This window comes from Ahaetulla prasina, chromosome 4 (genome assembly GCF_028640845.1).
Source record: "Ahaetulla prasina isolate Xishuangbanna chromosome 4, ASM2864084v1, whole genome shotgun sequence".
Lineage (NCBI taxonomy): Eukaryota > Metazoa > Chordata > Lepidosauria > Squamata > Colubridae > Ahaetulla > Ahaetulla prasina.
In genome coordinates this window covers 49,660,176-49,678,295 of record NC_080542.1, presented here as the reverse complement: position 1 = coordinate 49,678,295, position 18,120 = coordinate 49,660,176, and the positions used below count along the sequence as shown (strand labels likewise).

The following is an 18,120-nucleotide window of genomic DNA, read 5'->3' as shown; positions in this document are numbered from 1 at the left end:
AGCTAAGGAACTCTTAATTTACAGATTATTACTCTGTGATGTTTCTTTCTTTCATCTTTTTCTGTCATCAGTAGGTAAATGACATTATTCTTTTTAGTTTTCAAGCTTCTTTATAAAGTGCCGGTAAGACAAATTAATGTTTATCATCCTAACTTGTTGAACCAAATCTTTAAATAGCCAGCATTAAGGGATCAATATAGCTCAAAACTGATAAGCACAGTATTGCATCAAGAAAAGAGGGGGAAAGGGCATAGAAATTATGTCGTAAAAGAACAACTTTGAGATTGCTCAGTAGAGTGCTCAAAAATCCTTACTTCTTTTTCAGGGCAACAAGAATAACTAATTCCCCTAACCTTCTTGAAATGATAACCAAACAGTCTTATTGTTCAGTTTTAAAAGATAATTGTACTTTTAGCCAGTTCCCATGTTCTCCTGTACTGGGATTCCTTGTTTTTAAAATATTTAAGAGTACTCTGGTACAGTTGTTTTCTTGCTATTTCTCCAATTTACCACAATGAAAACATTGGCAAGATTCCTATCTTATAAATAGGAGTGTGCACAATTAAAAATAATGTTACTTGTTCTGGAACTAATGTATGGCAATATAGGTGATGAGTATGAAGAATGAAATTAGCAAAGAATGGAGAAATAATTCTGTAATTATTATTTTTTAAATGATTTTATTGAAGATTATAATTGCAGTAGTAAAAATTAATACAAACTAAATAAGAGTAGAAAGAAAGAAAAATGCAAAGGATCATCATCACAACAGGTATAAACAATTTTGATAATTTTTTAACCTCCTTTTAATTTACAATCCATGATTTCTTCATCTCATATCCCAACTCCTTTCTATAAACAGACCAGAAAGTACTAATATTTCCGTTATTGTATCATTAAAGTGTTGCCAGAAATAATAACGTATCTATTTTATCCTTGGTAAATAAACTGATTTCATATTCCTTCCTTTTACCTCTAACAATCTTAATCTTTAGTTGATATAAGTAATGTAGATACAAATTTCTTTTTATTTCTTTTTTACCTGTTCTCATCCAAGCTTTAACCAACCTCCTATAAAAGGATTATCAATCACTCTCTTGATTTGTTACTTGAAATTCCCTTTTGATTTTTAAAGCCTCAACCAATTTTTTTTGGTTTCCCAATGAATCATCTTTTTCTTTTCTTTTCTTTTTTTATTGAAAAAGTTTTACATAATTTTAACAAATATCTCCCTTCCTTCCCCCTCCCCCAACCTCCCCCCTTCCCCCAGCCCCCGCCCCACAACTTCCCAGAGCAAAATACAGAGTATAACAAACATCTAACAATCATAAGATAAACATATGCTAACTATCCATAAATTCTCATCCTCCCCTAGGACCTTAACTCTCCTTTTACATACAGAGAAATATAAATATAATTCTTGCAGTCTGTTCATTCAAAAGCTATTTGATATTTCTTGGTCTGATATTTATTTTGAATGTAGTCAATCCTTCTTCTCCATTCCACTATGTATCTTTCTTGTGAACAGTCTTTCAAATATGCTGAAATTTTTGCCATCTCTGCTAAGTTTGCAACTTTTAATATCCATTCTTCTATCGTAGGCAAATGTTCCTTCTTCCAATATTGCGCCACCAATAGTCTGGCTGCTGATATTAAATTTAAAATCAATTTATTCTCTATTATCGTACAATCCGAGATTATACCCAATAAAAACAATTGTGGAGTAAACTTTATCTTCTTTTTCAAAATATTTTGCATGACCCACCAAATTCTTATCCAAAATGATTTGATTTTTTTACAAGTCCACCATATATGATAATAAGTAGCGTCATCACAGTCACATCTCCAACATTTAGCTTGCAAATTCGGATACATATAGGCTAATTTTTTAGGATCTAAATGCCATCTAGAAAACATTTTGTAGAAATTTTCTCTTAAATTTTGTGCTTATGTAAATTTCTAACTCAAATTTTCTCCCAAGTTTCCATCATTATGTGTTCCTGTATATTTTGTGCCCATTTTATCATACAGTCCTTAACTCATTCCGTTTCTGAATCTATTTCTAGCAATGCATTATACAACCTTTTAATATGCGATTGACTTTGGTCTCTAATCTGTTTTACCAAATTTTCCTCATTTTGCATGATACCAATTTTCTGGTCCTCTTTCCATCTAGCTTGCAGCTGTCCGTACTGAAACCAAGTATGAATTATCCTTTCTTCTTTCATTATATTTATAGATTTCAATTGTAATTTACCCTTCTCCATAGAGAGAAGCTTTTTATAAGTAATCACCTCCTGTTTTTGTTCTGTACTTATATTCTCTATTGCATGCCTGGGACTTGCCCATATAGGTATTTTGTAGTTTTACATAATTTTAACAAATATCTCCTTCCTTCCCCTCCCCAACCTCCCCTTCCCCAGCCCCCGCCCCACAACTTCCCAGAGCAAAATACAGAGTATAACAAACATCTAACAATCATAAGATAAACATATGCTAACTATCCATAAATTCTCATCCTCCCCTAGGACCTTAACTCTCCTTTTACATACAGAGAAATATAAATATAATTCTTGCAGTCTGTTCATTCAAAAGCTATTTGATATTTCTTGGTCTGATATTTATTTTGAATGTAGTCAATCCTTCTTCTCCATTCCACTATGTATCTTTCTTGTGAACAGTCTTTCAAATATGCTGAAATTTTTGCCATCTCTGCTAAGTTTGCAACTTTTAATATCCATTCTTCTATCGTAGGCAAATGTTCCTTCTTCCAATATTGCGCCACCAATAGTCTGGCTGCTGATATTAAATTTAAAATCAATTTATTCTCTATTATCGTACAATCCGAGATTATACCCAATAAAAACAATTGTGGAGTAAACTTTATCTTCTTTTTCAAAATATTTTGCATGACCCACCAAATTCTTATCAAAATGATTTGATTTTTTTACAAGTCCACCATATATGATAATAAGTAGCGTCATCACAGTCACATCTCCAACATTTAGCTTGCAAATTTGGATACATTACAGGCTAATTTTTTAGGATCTAAATGCCATCTATAAAACATTTTGTAGAAATTTTCTCTTAAATTTTGTGCTTATGTAAATTTCTAACTCAAATTTTCTCCCAAGTTTCCATCATTATGTGTTCCTGTATATTTTGTGCCCATTTTATCATACAGTCCTTAACTCATTCCGTTTCTGAATCTATTTCTAGCAATGCATTATACAACCTTTTAATATGCGATTGACTTTGGTCTCTAATCTGTTTTACCAAATTTTCCTCATTTTGCATGATACCAATTTTCTGGTCCTCTTTCCATCTAGCTTGCAGCTGTCCGTACTGAAACCAAGTATGAATTATCCTTTCTTCTTTCATTATATTTATAGATTTCAATTGTAATTTACCCTTCTCCATAGAGAGAAGCTTTTTATAAGTAATCACCTCCTGTTTTTGTTCTGTACTTATATTCTCTATTGCATGCCTGGGACTTGCCCATATAGGTATTTTGTAGTTTAACTTATATTGATACTTTTTCCAAACCCTCAACAAAGCATTTCTAAGTGTATGAGCTTTAAAAACTTTATGCACTTTTTTGTCATACAGTAAGTAAGCATGCCATCCGTATAACAAATCATAACCCTCTATATTCAATATTCTTTCTTCTGTTAAATTAAACCAATCACTAATTAGTGATAGGGCAGCTGCTTCATAATATAATCTTAAATTAGGTATTTTAAGACCCCCTCTTTCAAGTGTATCCTGTATTATTTTCAATTTTTTTCTCGGTCTTTTACCAACCCATATAAATTTGTTAATTCCATTCTGCCATTCCTTCAGGTTTGCCTCTTTTTTGAGTATTGGTATCATTTGAAACAAAAATAAAAACCTGGGCAAAACATTCATTTTAATTACTGCTATTCTTCCCAATAAAGAAACTGCAATTTTTTCCAATTCTCCATTTCCTTCTGCACTTTTTGCCATAAAACTTCATAATTATTTTTATATAATTTCACATTTGAAGCTGCAATATACACTCCTAAATATTTAACCTTTTTTACTATTTCAAATCCCGTTATTCTCTCTAATTCTATTTTTTGCTGTATAGTCATATTTTTAGTTATTATTTTTGTCTTTTGTTGATTTACTTTAAATCCAGATACCTTTCCGTATTGACTAATTATATCCATCAAGTGCACAACCGATTGTATTGGTTGGGATAGAATAACAACCAGGTCATCTGCAAATGCCCTTAATCTATAATCTTGATGTCTAATTTTAATTCCCTTTATTTTATTTGATCCACTTATTTTATTCAGTAAAGGTTCTAATGTTAGAATAAACAATAGTGGCGACAAAGGGAATCCCTGCCTTATCCCTTTTTCAATTCTAAAAACTTCTGTTAAACTACCATTAACTATTAATTGTGCTGTTTGTCCCGATATATTGCCCTAATTGTTTGTGCAAAACATTCCCCAAACTTCATCTTTTCTATTAATTTAAATAAAAATTTCCAATTCAATCTATCAAGTGCCTTCTCTGCATCCAAGAAGAAGAGCGCTGCAGGGACCTGGTTGTTTCTCTCCAGATATTCCAATAACTTCACAATTTTTCTAACATTTTTTCTCATTTGTCTCCCTTTTATAAAACCTAATTGATCATTGTGAATCTTTTGTTGTATAACTAACATTAATCTATTTGCTAGTATTTTAGCAAAAATCTTGTAATCAGTATTCAAAAGTGATATTGACCTATAATTTTCTAGTTTAGTGCAATCTTGATCTTCCTTTGGTATCAGTGAAATAAAAGCGGATCTCCAGGATGAAGGTTCATCTCCTCCAAGTTGAATTTTATTAAATAACTCCTTAAGATCCACCATTTCAAGCTGTAGATTTTTATAATAAACAGCAGTTAGTCCATCTGTTCCTGGAGTTTTACCTGTTTTTAACTACTTAATAGCTAAAATAATTTCTTCAGAGGTTATAGATTGATTCAATCCTTCCCTTTGTTCTGGCGTAAGTTCAGAGATATTCTCTTCCTGTAAATATTTATCTATATCTATATCTTGAATTGGGTCGCTAGCATATAATTTTGTATAAAATTCTAAAAAAGCTTTTTTAATCACATTCTGTTGATGTACTTCTTTACCTTTATATTCTATATTTCCAATAATACGTGATTTCTGTTTTTTCCTTATTGCATATGCTAGCCACCTACCTGGTTTGTTGGCATTACAAAATGTATTATGCTTAACATATTGTAAATTAATTGCTACCTGATCTGCTATCAACATATTAAACTGCTCTCATAATATGTTTATTGTCTCTTTAACTTTTTTATCTTCTGGATTAAGTATAAGTAATTGTTCTTTCTTTTTTATTTCCTCTTCTAAATCCCCACGTTTCTTCTGCTGTTTAAGTCTATATTTATTATTCATATATATTAAAATTCCCCTCATATATGCTTTACTTGCATCCCAAACCATTTCTATTGGTGTACCCTTATTTATATTCATAACAAACAACTCTTTCATTTGTCTTTTACATTCTTTACATTTTCTTCATATCTAAACAAATTTTCATTTAACCTCCAGGATCTTTTAATTCCCTTTTCCTGATCAAATTCCATCCATACCGGACTATGATTAGTCAAAGTTCTTGAACATATCTTTGTCTTCTTTACCCTAAAAAGAAAATCAGTAGAAATTAATATAAAATCAATCCTGGAAAAGGATTGATGTCTATCAGGAAGCATCTTTTTCTATATCATTCTTATAGCCTGTAATTTGTAGATTCATCTTCAGTGCCAACATACTGTTTTATTGGATAAAACTTGTTCCTCTTCTGCCATTTGTTCCAAAACATCTTTTAGACAGTCTATCCAGACTGTAAACATCACTACTGATACTGTTGATTTTAACTTCAGATTCCATTTCTTAAAAATGTCCTTCAGTATTTTCAATGTTATAATATTTTACATCATTCAGTAGCTGCTATTCAGGTTTATTTTTAATTAAAATCTTTAGTTCCCTCTAGTGTCCATTTTTTAAAAATTGATTATCTCTTTTATGTCAGAGAAAAAAATTACAACAAATCAACTTTTCCCATAGGAAGAATTCTTTATAATTAATTCCTAAAACTTATTTCAATTTACTTGGAAATTTAACCATTTATAACTTTCTAAAATTAAAGTTTTAATTGGGAGCACGTGTTCGATGTTTAAAAGCGATCACGTGCTCCGGCCCCCCAGTCCTCACTCGTTCCCCCGATGGTCAAGACCCTCAGAGTTTGGGTCTTCGGCTGATGCTTTGCAATGCCCGGTCCGTGGTTAATAAGGCTCCCCTGATTTGTGATCTTATTCAGAGGGAGTCCGTGGACTTTATGGGCATTACGGAGACCTGGTTGGGCACAGAAGGGGGTGTACCCCTGGTTGAAATGTGCCCTCCGGGTTTCCGGGCATTTCATCAGCCGAGGGCCCAAGGTAGGGGTGGGGGGGTGGCGGTTGTGATTAAAGAAAGTCTGGAGCCGAGGGAGTCCACTGTTCCTCAGATAGCTGGTTGTGAATCCCTCCTTGTGAAGTGGGGCCATCGGAATCAGATGGGACTGTTGATCACGTACCTGGCTCCTTGCTGCGTGACTACGGCCCTACCTGAGCTACTAGAGGTGCTTGCTGGCGTGGCGGTTGAGATTCCCAGACTTATGGCCTTGGGGGATTTCAATTTGCCATCGGCCGGCTTGTCATCAACGGTGGTTCAGGAGTTCCAGGCCTCCATGACGGCCTTGGACCTGATTCAAGTAACTGATGGCCCTACACACAGCGGGGGAGGCACGCTAGACCTGATTTTTATCTCTGGTCAGTGGGTTAATGATCTGGTTTTAGGAGATATAGTGAAGGAACCGGTGTCATGGTCAGATCATTTTCTTCTTTGCCTAGACTTTCAGACCGCCGCCCACCACCGCAGGGAGATGGAACCAATGCGTTGGTTCCGTCCCAGGCGCCTGATGGACCCGGAGAGGTTCCTGACGGAGCTTGGGCCGTTTCCTGAGGATTTTACCCACGGCACGACTGAAGAACTGGTTGCGGCCTGGGAACGGGCCGCGGCTGGGGCTTTGGACCGTGTCGTGCCTTTTCCAGCCTCTGACCCGGCGTAGATCTCAATTGGCTCCCTGGTTCTCCAAGGAGCTGAGAGAGATGAAACGCCGGAGAAGACGCCTAGAGAGCACCTGGAGGTCCAGCCGTTCCGAGGCTGATCGGACACTAGTGAGGTCTTTTACTAAGACCTACCTAGTGGCAATGAAGGAGGCGAAACATTCTTACGTTTCCACCCTCATTGCATCGGCAGATAACCGCCCAGCCGCCTTGTTTCGGGTGACCCGCTCCCTCCTTCACCAAGAGGGACGGGATGACCCCTTACAGGGACAAGCTGAGGAGTTTAACGGTTATCTATACAATAAAATCGTTCAGCTTCGGGATAGTTTGGACCAAGATTGCGGCGATCCAACCGGGATGACAGAGACTCGTCTTGCCGATGTTATTTGGGATGAGTTTGATTCTGTGGCTCTCGAGGACGTGGACAGGTTGCTGGGGAGGTTACATGCAACTACATGTTTACTGGACCCATGTCCTTCCTGGTTAGTGCTGACTGCTCAGGAAGTGACACGAGGCTGGCTCCAGGGGATTATAAATGCTTCTTTGATGGAAGGGGTTTTCCCTGCCGCCTTGAAAGAGGCGGTGGTGAGACCCCTCCTCAAGAAGCCTTCCCTGGACCCAGCTATTTTGGGAAATTTTCGTCCAGTCTCCAACCTTCGCTTTGTGGCGAAGGTTGTAGAGAGTGTGGTTGCATGGCAGCTCCCCCAGCACCTGGAGGAAACTGTCTATCTAGACCTGTTCCAGTCTGGCTTCCGACCCGGTTATAGCACGGAAACGGCTTTGGTCGCATTGGTGGATGACCTCTGGAGGGCCAGGGACAGGGGTTGCTCCTCTGCCTTGGTCCTATTAGACCTCTCAGCGGCTTTTGATACCATCGACCATGGTATCCTGCTGCGCCGGTTGGAGGGATTGGGAGTGGGGGGCACCGTTTATCGGTGGTTCTCCTCCTATCTCTCTGACCGGTCGCAGATGGTGTTGACGGGGGGGGCAGAGGTCGTCCTCGAGGCGCCTCACTTGTGGGGTGCCTCAGGGGTCGATTCTCTCGCCTACCCTGTTCAACATCTATATGAAGCCACTGGGTGAGGTCATCAGTGGTTTCGGGGTGAGTTATCATCTGTACGCTGATGATACTCAGCTGTACCTTTCCACCCCGGACCACCCCAACGAAGCGGTCGAAGTGCTGTCCCAGTGTCTGGAAGCTGTACGGGTCTGGATGGGGAGAGACAGACTCAAGCTCAATCCCTCCAAGACGGAGTGGCTGTGGATGCCGGTACCCCGGTACAGTCAGCTGCATCCGCGGCTGACTGTTGGGGGCGAGTTAGTGGCCCCAAAGGAGGTGGTCCGCAACTTGGGCGTCCTCCTGGATGGACGGCTGTCCTTTGATGAATATCTGGCAGCCGTCTCCAGGAGAGCCTTTTACCAAGTTCGCTTGGTCCGCCAGTTGCGTCCCTTCCTTGACCGGGATGCCTTATGCACGGTCACTCACGCTCTGGTTACATCTAGGTTGGATTACTGCAATGCTCTCTACATGGGGCTGCCCTTGAGGTGCACCCGGAGGCTACAGTTAGTCCAGAATGCGGCTGCGCGAGTGGTAACGGGAGCCGCTCGTGGCTCCCACGTAACACCACTACTCCGTAGTCTGCACTGGCTTCCTGTGGTTTTTCGGGTGCGCTTCAAGATTTTGGTTACCATCTTTAAAGCGCTCCATGGCTTAGGACCCGGGTACTTACGAGACCGCCTGCTGTTACCCTTTGCCTCCCACCGACCCGTACGCTCTCACAGAGAGGGTCTTCTCAGGGTGCCGTCTGCCAAACAGTGTCGGCTGGCGGCCCCCAGGAGCAGGGCCTTCTCTGTGGGGGCACCGACGCTCTGGAACGAACTTCTCCCTGGCTTATGTCAAGTGCCTGATCTTCGGACCTTCCGTCGTGAGCTCAAAACACACCTATTTATTCAAGCGGGACTGGCATAATAGTGTCAAATTTTAATTTGGGGTTTTATTAATATTTTTAAAATTTTAAAACTAAATTTTATATGTCTATTTTAAATATTTGGCCTATTTAATAAGTTTTTTAGATTAATGTTTTACTTTGTATATTTATGTGTTTTTTATATGGCTGAGTCCCTAGGGAGATAGGGCGGTATAAAAGTATGAATAAATAAATAAATAAATAAATAAATAAATAGCTTTTTGCTGTTTTTTTTAAAAAACATTGTTCTTAAACTTGTAACTAAAATTTTCTTTCATTAAAGATTGAAAGCAGACTCACCCAATGTTTTCAGACTTGTCAATCCAAAGGTTTCTAATAGTTGAAAAGTAGTTAATAAGCAATTTCTGAAAGTGAATAGAAAAGGAACTATGCAAACCAATTGTCTTTTTGAAGGCACTGACTAGAGAGATGCTTAGCTATTCAGGAAAGATAATTGTTCCTTAATTTACACATCACAAAATATGATGAGCACAAATGGTAGAGTATGAATCAACTTTTCTGCCTAGTATTTCAATCACCTTTATAAAATAAATCAATTTTATTTTAATCTGGTGGCTCACTCAAAAGGAGCATTTCTTATTTATAGTTTAAAAATATTTTTCCACAGTCGTCCTGGGAACTTTCCATTCCCCAATACCTCAAGTGAAGTTTGAAATCTTCACTTCCAACCACCTCAGAAAGCTGAGAATAATGTTACAGCAGTTGAACTTCTGGTAGCGGAGGAGACTAAAATATAGCCTGTCTAGGGAGAATAAACCACCTCTAAGCTCAACAGAGCTTTAATACTTAGTGAAAAGACCGTCTTTGCTGTGATTTGGTTGAGGAGCAAATCAAGACATTGATTTAATTTCTCACTATAACAAACTTTGGGAAAGTGGAATACTCTGTAGGTGATAAATTGGCATACAAACGCCATGTGAAGGCTGCACAATACAGTACTAGTTACAGTGCCAATTTTATATGCCAATAGATTTTTACAATTATTTTTTCAGAAAGTTGTTTTGCCTTATGCCTTAGGTAGGGATCCTTGGTGAGCTTGGTTGTTTTCTTACAGACATTTCATTACCAAACCAGGCAACATCATTAGTCTGATAATATTACCTAGTTTGGTAATGAAACACGTGCAAGAAAATTACCAAGTTCAGAGAACATCAAGCACCCCACACCCTGAGCTACAAATATTCTCTTCTATTAATTTCTCTTAGGTCTAACTAGACATGTCCTTTTCCTACATTTGTTTTGCCTGTCAATCATAAGCAGCATTGTATTACCACTTGTCCTTAAAATTGCCAATAAACAAAAACAGATCATTGAAGGCCATTACCAAACTGCCTCACAGAATAGCTAGAAAACAAGGGGAAAACTTGAGGAGCCATGAAACAGTTCACCCAGAAAATCAAGGAAATATTGAAATTGGTTGTTGCAGTGTTTCCAGGAGAGCAGGGAGAAAGATATTAATATTCCAGTTGCTGGAAGGCCTCTGGCAATGGCCTATCTTCATAAGTGTGGAAAAGCCTATAATGCTGTTCTGAAAGTGATAGGAGGATTGTGCTTCTCTAAAAATATACCCGAAGATATAGAAGAAGGCATTTGAACATGAAGCTTATGGGAAAAAAATTATTAGGTCTTTCAGCTAAGGCCAAATTTCCTCTTCAAGTGCTTTACAAATTTGTCATTTGTTCAATAGCCCCCCCCAAAAAAACCATCTGAAGGAAGACTGAAGGAAGATTCTTAATCAAATAAATGGTGATGAGACCTTATCCACCAAGATTAAGATTTACTTTTTTAAAAAGCCAAACAAATACAACAACAATGTAAATAGGCTAAGGGAGATTTTTTTATTTTATTATTCTTTTTTCTTAGCTGGAGTTGAGTAAGACTCTAAAGTGCCCTCTTGTGCTTATAAGATAGACTGCAGTTGGTTAAAATCTTTCTTAGCTAAAATGTTTGTTTTGCATGTGGTACGTGTCACTTACTATTATCAGGTGACAGGTACTACATGCTCGTACTAGCATGTATACTACAAACCGTTAGTTAAATTAATACATGAAGGTATTATTACAATAACAAGAGCTGAGAGCTGGATTAATTGCTTAATTTTTAGTATTAAGATAAAAATGAGTGAACCAAATGTTTGAAGGGTTGTCATAGGGAAGAGGGTATCAGATTCTCCAAGCATCTGAGGGCAGGGCAGGAACAATTGAGTGGAAGCTACTCAGTGTGAGATTCAACCTAGAGCTAAGAGAAACTTCCTGACAGTGAAAACAATTACTCCCAGAGTTGTGGATGTTCTGTCGCTGATGGAGACTGCACAACCATTTGTCTGGGATGCAATAAGGTCTTCTGCTTTGCACAAGGGGCTGGATTAGAAGATCTCCAAGATCATAGATTCTGTGATTCTATATTTTAAACTCTATTTAATCTAGAATTGGTAGAGAACTATGATGTTTTGACTTTTTTTTTAAGACTGCAAAATGAAGCATGTCTGGACAAAATGAAGAGAAATGTCACAATTAACATGATAATTGATATAACTTTCACATTCTCTCCAAACATTGTAGGTGATCAAGGAGTCCACCCAAGAACAGAAGGAAGTGGCATGAAATAAAAACCATACATGGAAGAATTTTTCTAGTTTAGGATGCTAAGAGAGCTTTGCATCCTTCCAGTCTTCAATCTTGGCACAGAAACAGTTTTGGATCTGCAGCAACCATTGAAAATAAGAAATATGCAAATTTAATTACCATGCCAGAAAATAACCAAATAACTTAGTAGCTGGTGCTTCAGCTGACTATAATGGCTTTTTTGAATTTATTTTTATCTTCAATATTTCTCTTGCAGTAACCTTTGGAGTGTCCCAAATAGTACAGTATTTAGACCTGGCTATACAGGTAGTCCTCAACTTATAACAGTTCACTTAGTGACCATTCAAAGTTACAACAGCACTGAAAAAAAGTGAGTTATGACTGTTTTTCACACCATTACAGCATCCCCATAGTCATGTGATCAAAATTTAGATGCTTGGCAATTGACTCACATTTATGATGGTTGCAGTGTCCCATGGTCATGTGATCCTCTTTTGTGACCTTCTGACCAGCAAAGTCAATGGGAAAGCCAGATTCACTTAACAACTATGTTATTAATTTAAGAACTGTCATGATTCACTTAACAAATGTGGCAAGTAAAATCTGAAAAAATTCACTTAACAAATGTCACTTCGCTACAGAAAGTTTGGGCTCAATTATGGTCATAAGTCAAGGACTACCTGTATTTTGCTAAATAATTGTTCTGGGCTGGCTTAACAGCCATAACTGATGTTTCTCATTAAAACCAATAAATGAATAGGAACTTTGTTACTGCTGATTACAGAAAAGTGCTGGTTATGTTTACATGTGAAAATCATTGACCTAAGGGAATATAATTTAGAAGTAACCTTCTTTACTGAAGATGTGTCACAGATTGTAAAGCTTGGATCTATTATTTCTTAGTAATGAAATCAAATAGATTACTTGGGGACAAGGAAACTGATGCATGAGGCACCTTGGCTTTTGTGTTGGGATTACTTTCTGGCAAAACATGATTTTAAGAAATGTATAACAGACTGAAATTTGGGGGCAAAATATTGTACTATGAATTTATAATGAAATAATTCATGATGAAGTTTTAGCTATGTACCATATGTTAAATGCATAGGTTCTTTTCTAGGAAAATATGCAAAGACTCCCAAGGGCTTCCCATACCTTTGCAAGAGGGGACCCTGGTGTGCAAGAGACAAGTTTTATTTAAAAAAATAATAATTTCATTTGTGGTTTGCTTACTTCAGATAATATAGAAATTATTTATTTGTTGTAATTACATGTTGCCATTCTTCCAAGAGCACAAGGCAACTTGCAACGAAGTTCCTTTCTCTTTTAAAATTATCATTCATGAATAAATGATTAATATTTTTAGTTATTTCTGTCCATTAATCTTGTATTTTTCCCTCATAGTAATTCATTTTGTTCACCTTTGACTGCCATGTAGTTTGGGAAAAATTCCAGTAAAACGTAGTGCCTGATATTTGTTTCCTATAGTATGTATGCCTTCTGTCTACTATCCTGTGTGCTGGTTTACTGATTATGATGGATAGCAGTTTTCCAAATAGATGAATGTGTTCCATGTTTCACTTATGTATGGAAATGACTGAACATATATGGTGAACATGTAGAGGTCTCAAACTCTTTCTCCTAGAAGCCTTTTAGTTTACACGTCGTAGCTCAACCTCCTTCTTTGAAGTACTGCTTGGTAGTGGAAAAATAAGAGGAAAAAATGAGGCGGAAAATGAAATGTGTCTGTAGCACTAAGGCATGCAGTTAAGGGCTAAAGCCAGGGGTCTGCAACCTTTAACACTCAAAGAGCCATTTGCACCCATTTCCCACAGAAAAGAAAACACCGGGAGCCACAAAACCCTTCCCATACCTGACTATTTCTTGAGCGGCCACAAAACTAGATATGTAGTTGAATTAAACATTCTGTTTTCTTCTGAAACTCTTCTTTTCTTGGATTTATCCATTGTTGGCCTACCAGCCAACAATGGATAAAAGCTCAATAAATTGCATGCCAGCGGGTGTCGCACATTGGCTGTTGTGACACATATTTTGAGTGACAGGGAGCCGCAGCAGAGGGGTGAAAGAGCCACATGCGGCTCCAGAGCCGCAGGTTGCTGACCTCTGGGCTAAGCCCTTCTTCCTTTTCCTCTTTGGGAGATAGACCAATCTCACAAGAAAGAAAGAAAATAAATTTTAATTTTTTAAAAATGGGGGGGAAATATAAAAATACTGTTTCAGTTTTAAGAAATCCTATGCAAAAATAAGTGAAAGGAGAGATAAAAATATAGGATTGTTCAAATTACAGATCATGACTTCAAAAAATTTCCCATAGGAAAAAAAAGGGGTGTGTGTCGGAGGATATATGGCTATGTGCAGATCAAAAGACGTTGTTTGTCTAGTTCTGTTTTAGAGATTACTTTGCTATAAAGGGATTCCAAGTTGTATAATACAATCACTGATCTTATACAAAGAAAATAAATACACCCCCATCCCCCCAAATTAGGCTTTGGCTCAGAAAAAGAGTATAAAATTTCTAGATAAAAAATTACTGTACCTATTATTTCAAAGATCACAATTTCCCTCTGTTTTAATCGTTCCTCAATTTCCCTTCACTCAGTTAATTTTGAAATTGCCAGGGAAATGGAATGAGTTCCATTTCTGTTCTTCTTGGTTCTCAATCTCTTGCTTCCCTGATCCTTGGAGTTCTCCGGGAGGAAAAAAAACTGGAGGTATGTGCCTGTTGAATATGAACAAAAAATATCTCTCCTGTGAATGTTCATGTGGGTTTAAATCCAGATGCTGGCTGATAGTAAATGTAAAATGGAATTACCTTCCCATTAGCTGCAACTGATAGCCCATGTTTATTCTAAGGAATTAAGATATTAGATGACCCTAACCCTAACCCTACCATTATTTTATCCAAGCAATCTTGTGCTGTAGATTAGGTTGAAAGATACTGATCAAACTAAGAATTTGTAACTGTATATCCTGCATAAAAACTTCACTGAACGTTGATTTCTTATAGCTTTTAGTACCTTCCAAATAAAAAGAGGACATAGTTGCATTCTTCTGAGTGCTACCAGCCATTTGACTCTAGGCAGATGGTGTGCAATGGATGACGAGGAGAAGTGATGGGGGGGGGAATCAAAAGACAAAGTGGTAGAAGAGAGGAAGATAGAGGGGGAAAGGTTAGGTGTTCACGAAGGGCAGTGACAAGATGCCTGTATGATTAGAGGTTTGGCAGGAAAATGCTTGATAGAATTTCATTTGGTTTAACCAAGTCAGTGAAGAAATAAAAAAAATTAAAATTGATATGATTGATTTCAAATATTGAAGCATTTGCTCTAAATCAGGATTAGGCGACCTGTTATTTTAAAGGTTACTGAATGACCATTTCCAGTTTCCGTAAGAATTCTGGCTAATGCCTGCCCTAGCTGTAAATGACAGTCCACTCTGTGCTGAAGGCTCAGAGGGTTATTCTTTATTATTGCTTCAGCTTAAAGCAAAGCAGAATTCAGTTGCAGAGCAGAAAAGATACAAGTAAGCCAGTAACAGAAGTTAGGATTTCCCAAGATGTGTTGACTAGGAAAGAAGGAAGAAGGCAACAAGTCTTTCAGAGCATGCCTGTAAGAAACATTGAGGCAACTTTTTTTTTTAACTAAATGAACACAATTTGAGGGGAAAGAATTTTGAAGAGTGACTGGGTTTCCCCCACCCACCCGTTATATCAGCCATATATTCAAGCATAATTTTAAGATATCAGCCTGCTTAATGAAATAACACATAAATCTAGGGACATAAATTTCTTATAAGACCATTTTAGATGGCCTTATGAACACTGTCACTTATCTATTGTTATACAAATGCTACTAATTACATTTTTCACTTTTGACTCCCTGGATTGTGTGCATTTATGCATGGACTATATGACTTCTTGTTGTTATTTTTAATGGTATTTTGAAAAGAATACTGAATGATGTTCATGCTTAACCTCTTCTTTTCCTCCAATGTTTAAATTAGTAGCTGTGACTATGGAAGAAATTGCATAACTTTTATTTTTCTTTTAAAAAATAAACTAGGAAATATGGTGGAACTCATCATTTTTCACCAAAAAGAGTTACACACAACTCACCTATTTTCTAGTAAAACTAGCTGTACTAACACTATCATATATACATGATTAAACTTTATAACTATTTAATATTTTGGATATATTCCTTTTAAAATCACTATGCCAAAATACTTCATAAGTTTCATGTCTGCTTTATATGCTATCCACATAAACATGCTTGCGTATTTATAGTAATAGCTGAATTTCTAATTATAGTTTTACAGAAGATTGTATGTAAATGCTTAACAGAAACTAAAAGTTTAATGAGGCTATAGCAATGTCATTGTTTAAAATTAAAAACTTGTTTATTATTATATTTCTTTTACAATTAAACATTACATCAAAAAATTGTTTTAGTTGTTCACTGCTTATTCTGTTTCATTATTTGATGTTCTCCAAAGAATTCTCATAGTGGCTTACAAAGAAACAAAATATATATATAAACATGTACATAAACAAAATATAGAAGTTTCTTTTAAGATAAAAGATGCACAAAATCAATTGCTTGTTCGTTACATCAATTAATTTCTGGATAAGAAATTAATTACCCATCTACTTTCAACTGTCAAGAGAGTAATTGCCTTGGGTGTGACTGCTACAGATTTATGATATATGTGCATTTTTCAACTATATTTGAACCTGTACTACTTCAGCAACAGGAATCTCAGACTGACAATGCTCAGTTAACTATTTTTCTGGATTTTTCACAATACATATGGATTTAAATTGGTTTACCAATTGGGGTATTATTAAGGCAGAGAATTCTACAGTACAAAAACTTTCATATCACCATATTTAATGAAAACATATTAGTGTCCCTGCCTTCTGTTAACAGTTGCTTACTCATTGTATATTAGCTCTCATATTTAAGAGAGCTGATTGACTAAAATTTATCTTCAGTGAGAGTTGTATAGTGTTCTTAAACTGAAATACTTAATTGATAAAAAACAGTTGCTCAATTAATTATCAAATTAGTTGTGAGACAAATCATCATCATCACTTATTAGGCCATTATAGCCATATTCTTGAGATGCTATTCCATATCTGTACATTTAAACACATAGAAGCAACAACGAACAATGTGAATGATGATAAAGAAGATGGTGATGAGCACATAGCTTGTGATAATAGCCTTAATAGCATACTGACTTTCAGGATCATCAAAGCTTCGCCTGTGGCGACTTTCATATACTACAGATAGCCGGAATCCAGCAACTATTTCTCCTTCTCGCCAGCAGTAATAAATACCTTTGTCATTCTTCTGGGTAAAACGAATGTGGAGGTGATTTCCATGGTCAATGAAGACCCTCATGGTCTTGTTAACCCCAGTGAGAAACCTACTGAGATATAATCGTGTTGAATCTTTATCCCAGGCAACAGCATGCTCTGGCCTAGCACCAGGGCAAGTAATGATCAATCCTCTGCCAAGGGACTGCTTGTGGAATTGAATAGGGATGTTGGAAATCCAAGGTTTTTCTCCAAGCTTTGAGATAACATTTGAAATGGGTGCTTCTCCTTCATTTGAAGGTGTCTTCCCCTTACAAGATATCATGCAACTTCGTATTACAACTTCAGGCTTTCTCATCTGAATACCATAAAAGAAATTCTTTGGGATTGACTTTGAGCCACAAGATGCCACCTCTTCTATAGTGGTATGGTATCGCCTGAATAGAGAAGAACTCTTTACATAACAAAGCCCAATTCTCCGTTGTTCACCCCTGACATCACAGCGGTTACATTTAGTCCAGTCCCAGAAAATTGTGAGGACCGTGAAATTTGTTTCATGCAGGTCATTCTGTGGATGCTGTCCCTCATCTGCAAAGGCAACAGCTATTCTCCTTGAAGGCTGTACATCTATATCATAACCATAGAAGAAATCCCCTTTCTTTGTACCACAAATATAATGCCCTGAATCTTCCACTTGAATCCGGAAGACAATGAGACTGAACATCCTAATGCTGAAACGACGAAGCATGTCACTGCCTACCTTGATGTGGCGTGAATCTACTATTAAAGTACCATCAAAATCTGTCAAGACCTTAGTTTGTTGACTGCCCATGCTTTTTTGAAAGTACCAAACTACAGTAGTTATTTCCTCTGGCTTACACTTACAGGGCAATTCAAAACTCATATCAGCCAAGTAGGCAGCATTCTCAAACATCAAGAAAGCTGGGCAAGGATTCTTCTTGAATACATCTTCTTTTTCCATAATAGCAAAGGCATGAAGAACATCAGAAATGCCAAAGATCGTAGCTATCACAGCCCATCCTGCTGACACCAT

The 18,120-nt window shown here is 37.1% G+C and overlaps 2 protein-coding genes across 2 annotated transcripts in view; one reads left to right on the top strand and one right to left on the bottom strand.

Annotated features, from left to right (window-relative positions):
* Positions 1–14,926, top strand: part of GFAP (glial fibrillary acidic protein) — a 35,968-nt gene extending 21,042 nt beyond the window's left edge. Inside the window, exon 9 of the mRNA XM_058181265.1 lies at positions 11,702–14,926. Within this exon, the coding sequence (XP_058037248.1) occupies positions 11,702–11,743 (42 nt within the window). The 3' untranslated portion in view covers positions 11,744–14,926. The remainder of the gene's footprint in view (positions 1–11,701) is intronic.
* Positions 14,927–16,872: 1,946 nt separating this feature from the next.
* Positions 16,873–18,120, bottom strand: FAM187A (family with sequence similarity 187 member A). Its single transcript, XM_058181266.1, has one exon. The coding sequence runs from the start codon at positions 18,118–18,120 to the stop codon at positions 16,873–16,875; it is 1,248 nt and encodes a 415-aa protein (XP_058037249.1).

Bases quoted from the DNA above. Each gene is read 5' to 3' on its own strand.
- FAM187A (XM_058181266.1), bottom strand. From the start codon at position 18,120: ATGGTGTCAGCAGGATGGGCTGTGATAGCTACGATCTTTGGCATTTCT.